Source organism: Bombus vancouverensis, unplaced genomic scaffold, assembly GCF_051014615.1.
Source record: "Bombus vancouverensis nearcticus unplaced genomic scaffold, iyBomVanc1_principal scaffold0036, whole genome shotgun sequence".
In the NCBI taxonomy this organism is placed as follows: Eukaryota; Metazoa; Arthropoda; class Insecta; order Hymenoptera; family Apidae; genus Bombus; species Bombus vancouverensis.
This window is the reverse complement of record NW_027468927.1, coordinates 570,756-578,236: the sequence shown is the minus strand read 5'-3', so window position 1 is coordinate 578,236 and position 7,481 is coordinate 570,756. Positions and strand designations below refer to the sequence as shown.

Here is a 7,481-nt window from a genome sequence, read left to right as displayed (position 1 = left end):
AAATTCACACTTATCGGGTTGTAATCGTAATTTGGCTGTCCTCGGTCTTTCCATTAATTTATTAAATTTAATTTCGTGTTCCTGGAGAGATCTGGAATAAATCACTATGTCATCCAGATAGACGAATAGTTCTATTCCTTGCAGACCCGATAATACCGAGTTCATTAAACGTTGAAATGTTGCTGGGGCATTTTTTAATCCAAAGGGCATTCTTTTGAATTGAAAATGTCCGTATGGTGTCGAAAATGCCGTTTTGTGGGCGTCCTCTTGCGACATACGGATCTGGTGAAAGCCTGATGCTAAGTCAAACGTGGAAAAATATTTTGCACTTCCTAATTGATCCAATATTTCTGTGATGTTGGGTAATGGGAAGGCATCGCCAATCGTTTTATCGTTCAATTTTCTATAATCGATAACTAATCTCCAGCGTTTATTTCCTTGCGAATCGGGTTTTTTGGGCACAATCCATAACGGGGAGTTATATGGAGATATTGATGGTTCCACTACGTCCGTATCTAGCAATTCTTGAATCTGTCGATTTATCTCTTCTCGATGTATTGGCGGATATCGATACTGTTTGGTATTAATTGGTATATTATCTGTGGTAATTATTCTATGTTCCAGAACTTCAGTTGCCTCCAATGTATCTCTTGGAATATGAAATCTATCTTGATTGTTACGAATCAATTTTTTTACATTTTCCTTTTCTTCTTCGTTCAAGTGTTCGAGTCGTAGTAACTCATTTATTTTTTCGTATCTACTTTCCTTCGATTTTAAAACTGTATTACACGCTGTCCTAGGAAGCGGGGAGGGATTTTCAAATTCCTTAATTACCATCGTCGGTGTTGTAAATTCGTAATCTCTTGAAGTAGTATTTATTACTCTTATATAGCCTTTTCCTTTATGATTCCTCACAACTGCATTTCCGAAATAGATTCCCTTGCTCGGCTCGATTCTTGGAATAAATCCCTCTTTTATCTCTGGATTAGCGATATTAATTGAACACGTTATTGAACTTCGCTTCGGTATAATTATTTTCTCCTTAGTGTCGAAGGGAATATAAATATTTCCCCATTTGATATGTTTTTCTTCATAATCTAAACGAGCTTTGCAACCTGCAAAAAATTCGGATCCTAAGATTCCGTCTTGATCGATTAGTAATGAATCATCGACTACGTGAAAAATAACCGGATGGCCCGCGACCTGTATTACCGTCTGCCCTAGGGAGACCAGGCTCGTTGCCGTAATTCCTCGCACTTCAATTGATTCTTTCTCGTCGATGATGGCTGAATCGGGTAAAGCAGGTTTCTTGATAATATTGATTTCCGATCCAGAGTCTAACAATAAACTCGTCTTGGTTTTTAGATTTGGGGAAACTATTCGTGCAGTTGGGGTCGTTGGAGAATCGTTAAATTTTACTGAAATAATTCGGAGAGGTCGCCTTCCGAATCTGAATTCAACTCTTGATGATTTTCCTTCGCCGGTTGCTTGTGCTTCGCTCTTTCCCTTTTGTCTTGAGATTCTGGATTCTCTGTCTGTGGCCTTGTTTGGTTGTGGGATGACTCCCCCACAGTATTTAGTGGCTGTTCGTTCGATCTTATAGTCGGCATTGCGTTCGCTCCGTCTCTCGTTATGGGTGGTGGAGTTGATCTCGCGTGGGTGGCTGCCCTCGTCCTGATTGCCGCTTGTACTCTCGGGCGATTCGGCGTATCGTTCCCTCGTGGCTCGCCCCATTCTCCCGAAGGACGTGTTTGGTTTCCCGACGGTCTCGAAGCGTAGGGTACGATTAATCCGGCGTCTACTCGGGCTTTAAATTTGTAACAGTCCTTCACTAAATGTCCGGGTTTTTTACAATAGTTACACATGATATTTTGTCTATTAGTATTCGGAAAATTCTGCGATGGAGGTACTGATCTTCGATCTTGGCGGTTGTTTCTGATATTGTTATTAGTGTTCGAGGGACGTGCGTTATTGCGTCTGTAATAGTTCGAGGGTGTCGGTCGATGGGGTCGCGTTCTGTCGGTTATTTGTCTCAATTCGTGTGTTGCTTTAACGGCTTGACGATACGCATCTTCTAAAGTATGGTACCCTGCTATTTTTACTCGTACATATACCTCGTTCGGAAGTCCTTTAACGAAAGCTTCTCTCGTTTCCCAATCTATAGTATCTTGTACGTCGGGGGATATGATGCCGTAGTCGCCTCTTTCTCCGTCCATTATTGCTAATCTAAGATTTCTAACGCGATCCATATAATCTAATATATCTTCCCCGGGTCGTTGAAATATCGTTCCTAATTCTCCCTTATATTCATTAAGAGATTTCTTTGGGCCGAATAGATCCTTTAATTTGTTTCCGAAATCATTTAAACTCATTAATTCCGTGTCTTCGATGGCGAGGAACGCGTGTCCACGAAGCTTATTTACTAACAATTTTACCAATTGAGGTTCTTGATATCTGGGAATCATATTTCGCGCGCGCTCACAAGCTCTTAAAAAATGGAATACCGATGGTCGATATCCGTCAAACACTGGCACCGATTCGATCGCGTCTTTTAGCTTAATTGCCTGGGTATGTCCACCTGTCTGGACCGTTTCCTGTTGCGCTGTCGGCGGCGATTTGGGTGTTTGAGATTCCTGTTTCGTTTTAAGTTCGAATAATCCGCTTTGTAATTCGGCGAGTTTTGCACTCATATCGCGAAAGTTCGCATCCCATGCTTTAAGCTTTTCCGACAATGTCAAAACCATTTCTTCGTCAAACGATTCCACTACAGTCGCCATTGTTTTTTAAATATATATTTTATTAACAAGTGTGACAACTTTAATCTACTATGGAGCGTGTCAAATCGTTTAAACCAACTTTAATCCTCCGTGAAGCGGATCCCACCGCTGCCACCAAAAATTTACTACTCCAAATGTTACGTATTAATTTGTTTGTTTAAATCGATCAAATCTTAAGTTTAAATTTTACTGAAAAATTTTTTTTTTATAGTTTGAGTTTGTATGTAATCTGAAGGGAAATAAGTTGAAATGATATTATTGTGTATTTAATTCCGATTTAGGTAATTAATTAATACGATAGTTGCTGCCACCAGAAATAGTCTAAAGACTATTTCAAAATATTTTGTTTTTATTATTTTCTTTTGCGTTTAAAGGGTAGCGTTAACTGACGCTTAATGCAACTGGTAAACGAATTTCACTTTTCGGCTAACTTGCTATGCGCAGGGGTACTCGCGCGGGAGAGGATTAAAGCTGGGTACAATGAATATTTTTCCTCGTTGGACGGATTTTTATTTTGACGTAGGATTGCTTAGGTTATTATATATATATATTTTATTAGCTGGATATTTATATTTTAGCGTTGCTGGATTAGATAGGAATATGAGATTGTTCGTTGTTTTATATAAATTTATTTTTACGTTCGACTTCTTCTTCTCTTTTAATTCCGCTGTAGTAGTTTGTCGTTAGGACCGAAACTCAATTCATTTACCACGATAAAGTCTGTCGCCACGATCTTCTTGCCTTTTGAGTTTAATTAACGAGGATGATTCTAACGATCCTCTCTGCGTGGAACTCGTGTGATTTCGCAAGCCTTGCTCAAAGACGGGTAATATTTTACCAACAATGGGAGGAGGAATGCGAAGATCAGAGGATGTTTCAGTAGCTGAAAACACCATTCGCACAAGCCGACACAACGGACAACACCTTTGTTTAAAATTTAAGCAATGTTTCTATCTTTAAAACCGTTCGCGAAAATGAATGAAATCGATGATAGGAGGTTTTTAATTCAATTCTCGAGGACAACGAGATTACCAGAGAAGAAGAAAGTTTTTAAAATTAATTCTCTTACCTTGAGGAAAAGGTGCTATCGGGTGCCATTACTCCAGGTGTTTCGGTGATCGACGAGGTTTGTTGGGTTTATTATTTAATCTCGAATATAGGGTTTTTACCAACCTTTACTTTATTAAGCTATTTCGATACAAATTGAGTAACTCGCTAACTGAATTAATACCGTAATGAGGACTTAAAATTTTCTTTTATTTAATCGCGACTCCTTTTTCTTTACCGAAAAACTAAAGACCCCGAAACGCAAAAATACTTATACAAATTCTAAACGCAGTAATGGACGCAAAGAATGATGAGCCGTAATAACAAACGATCGCAAGATTTATGAACAAACTAATGAACGCTGCGCTATGTTGCTATGCTTATTTATAATGCCATCCCCCACGGGGTGGTGGTCCGCTGGGGGTACGCTTCCGTGGGAATCGGGATGTTGCAGTTTTGGGCTTCTCGGAATCGTACGTGACAAAATGTAAGTTCCATATTTCAACTTAGTTTTCTATCAGTCCTGTGTTTCTGCTGAGCTAGCGTCTAGGAGATTTGAAGCATTCCACGCTGATCTAATCCTTTCCGCGAGAAACTTCCACGTGCTGTACCGCGGGAATTACCGGTGTTTTCTTCGGCGCATGGAAGGGCTGGTGGCTGCAGCATCATTATTATTTCAAAGTTTGCTCGGGCAACACGCGCAACTCCGCTGCTCTCCCATAACAAAGGCCTTCTCCTTCGAATTGTTTTGCGTAAGTTTGGATGTTTGCATATTATGATTGTTTTGTAATTTTGATTGTTTTTCCTTTTTTTGCTATTTCCCTAGGCTTCGGTGATCGACGTTCGAACCATGTTTGCTGAGTCGTTTCCATCAGAGGTTCCTTTCCAGACTTCCTTGGTACGTATTTAGTCTTGTTTTAGTTCGCTTGATTCGTCCTGTCTCGTTTTATTTAAAATATACCGTGTTGTTCTCAGCCCAAGCGAAAGAGGGATTCCGAAGAACCCATGGGCGACTCGGGAGGACCCATCAAACGCACGCGACCCTGTGATAGACCACGAGTATCGGAGTGGTTGGAGGAACTGTTTAACATTGGTGCCGAGGCTGTGTCGAAATTGGGCTTTGACGATTTGGTTACTTTCGACGAGAATTTCTTTGATGCGGAGACCGTCATATTGGAGAGGGAACCCCCTCTGGTTGAAATCGTTGATACTGATCGTTGCGTGAAAGTTCGTTTTGCGAATGAAATTCCCGAAGAGGTTTTGGAGGCGCATCTTCGTCACCATGCTTCTGGGAGAAAGGGAATTTCCCCTGTTGTGCGCTATTGGTGTATGCGTGAGTTCAGCGAACTTTATCCCGGAGCTCCTTGTTTCGATTTTGATTTAGTGTAGCTGCTTCAATTTCGTTGGTTCGCTGTTTGATGTTCCTTATTGTTATTAATTTTTGATATATTTTGTTTTGTGTTCAATATATATATATATTTTAAATCTGATAGTGTTAGGTTATTTACGTTTGTTATTATTTATTATATATATTATTTTTTTATTTTTATATTGCCCCCCTTTTATATATATATATATATATATATTTTTTTTATACATTTGTAGTTGCGCACAAAATTTATTAAAGAAAAGTGTTAACAATGTGTTTTCATGATTTGTTTCTGGCGCCTGACTTCCATTAATCCCTAATATTCCTGTCGCCATGACGCGTATAAATCCAACATGGCTGCTCATAAATGTCATCAGTAAAGTTTTAGTGGCGGGTCTTTAGTTTTGTTTGATATCGAAGTAAATTTTCGTCTGTCGCTCGTTTTTCCTTATTCTACCGCAATCAGAACATTTATTTATTAACATTATTTTAAAGTGACAGTAGTATATCTCGTGTGAATATACGTATATATATATATGTTTATGTTGTGTGTTACTTCAGTATAGCTAATGTTTTGTAATTCTTTGATCGCGTTATTTATTGTTTCGAGTAGTTTATTTTATAGAGCATTCGATAATACAAAACATATGCACTCACACGTACATATATATATATGTATATACGTATTTATATGCCTATTTCTCTTGCCCGTATAGTGTTCATACGAAATGAAATGTTAATTATTTGTTTTATATTAATTTCTTTTAATAAGATAGAACACGCACACGTATATATGTATATATTTCTGGCAAAGTGATTTTCATTCAGATTCTTTAGTGATATAGTGTTGTGTATTTGAGGTTATGTGTCAATCATTTGATTTCATATATACATATATATCTTGTATTGTGACAACATAGTATTGAAGGTTTTGTTTCTAGATTATTGTGCGTTTAATGTGTGTTTACATAATTGTGTTTGATGATAGAATTTCTGTATGCAATTCCTCGAATCGTTGCGGTGTTAATTATTTTGAGCGTTTGGGCTATCGACAGGTTGTCGCTTAGTCCCAAGTGTTGCGTTGTGTGTTCTATTTCTTTTGTAGATTATTAATAGTAGTTTTAGTTTAGAAAAATAGATTATTTATATGTTTATATAGAGACATGCATGTTTCATAATCAAATTCTTATTTTATAATGTTTTACCGGCATGTAGGCTAGTTTTAAATATGTATCTTAGATTGTAGAATGCACATAGATTAGTAGTAGTTTAGAATATAGATTTTTATATGTTTGTATAGAGACATGCATGTTTCGTAGCGTAGTTCTTATTTTATAACTCTTTACCGGAACGTAGGCTAGTTTTAAGTATGTATCTTAGATTGTTGATTTGAATCAATAATGTAGAAAGAGCATACATTAATATAATTTATATATGTATATATACAGACATGCATGTTTCGTAACATAGTTCTTATTTTATAATTCTTTACCGGAATGTAGGCTAGTTTCAAGTATGTATCTGTTTAATAGAATGCGCACACATATATATATGTTTCTGACAATGTAACTTTTATTTCTTTAATAATACAATATTGTATGTTTTATGTATTCGTTTGATTATTAAGTCTTAACTTCGTATATACTTATATTTCATAAATTGATAATATTGTATTTGTTGCATAGTATTATAAGCATTAACTCTAGTATTTACTAGTTCATTACATGTCTAGCATATATGTTTATATTTATATGTAACTCTCCAAGTTGATTGATTAAAATATATTTATATATACATGTATATCTGGTGTTTCAATTATTTCCCCTTTTGTAGTTATTCTTATTTCCCGGTTTATTTGTTTGGTTCGTAACTCGTTCAATCCGTTGGCTGGTTTCATTTATTATTTCTTTTTAACTGATTGGATTTATTAGTTGCCCTCGCCTTGTTAATCCTTCCTTTAGTTTCGTAGCGCCGTGTGTTCGTTTGTGCATTCAAATCTTTATTCGCGCGTTTTGCATGGGATAGTTTTCTTGTTCTCGTTACGGCGCGTGCGGAGCGCGGGACGTGACAATATGTACGCGTATATACAAGACTATCACAAAGCTTAACAAATAATTAAGTCTAATGAATAATAAATTTGATGAACAATGAAGTTAATAAATAATAAATTATACGAATAATTAAGTTTAACAGATAATAAGTCTAATGAATAATAAGCTTAACGAATAGTAAGATTAATGAATAGTATGATTTACGAATAATGTATTTAATGTACACTATTAACAATG

At 36.7% G+C, this 7,481-nt stretch overlaps 1 protein-coding gene across 2 annotated transcripts; it reads left to right on the top strand.

Moving 5' to 3' along the window:
* The first annotated feature begins 2,605 nt into the window (after positions 1-2,605).
* LOC143304464 (uncharacterized) lies at positions 2,606-6,799 on the top strand. 2 transcript variants are annotated; one of them, XM_076626954.1, is made up of 4 exons: positions 2,606-3,903; positions 4,368-4,576; positions 4,651-4,722; positions 4,800-6,799. In XM_076626954.1, exons 2-4 carry the CDS (start codon positions 4,466-4,468, stop codon positions 5,211-5,213), a joined length of 597 nt encoding a protein of 198 aa, XP_076483069.1. In that variant the 5' UTR covers positions 2,606-3,903; positions 4,368-4,465; the 3' UTR covers positions 5,214-6,799. The 2 variants fall into 2 exon arrangements, with proteins under 2 accessions (XP_076483069.1, XP_076483068.1); XM_076626953.1 differs by having other exon boundaries at positions 4,117-4,576.
* The last annotated feature ends 682 nt before the right edge of the window (positions 6,800-7,481 follow it).

Excerpts from the sequence above, each read along its gene's own strand:
- LOC143304464 (XM_076626954.1), top strand. The coding sequence starts at position 4,466 with ATGGAAGGGCTGGTGGCTGCAGCATCATTATTATTTCAAAGTTTGCTC. Across the intron at positions 4,577-4,650 it reads TCTCCTTCGAATTGTTTTGC|GCTTCGGTGATCGACGTTCG; the intron begins GTAAGTTTGGAT and ends CTATTTCCCTAG. Across the intron at positions 4,723-4,799 it reads TTCCTTTCCAGACTTCCTTG|CCCAAGCGAAAGAGGGATTC; the intron begins GTACGTATTTAG and ends TGTTGTTCTCAG.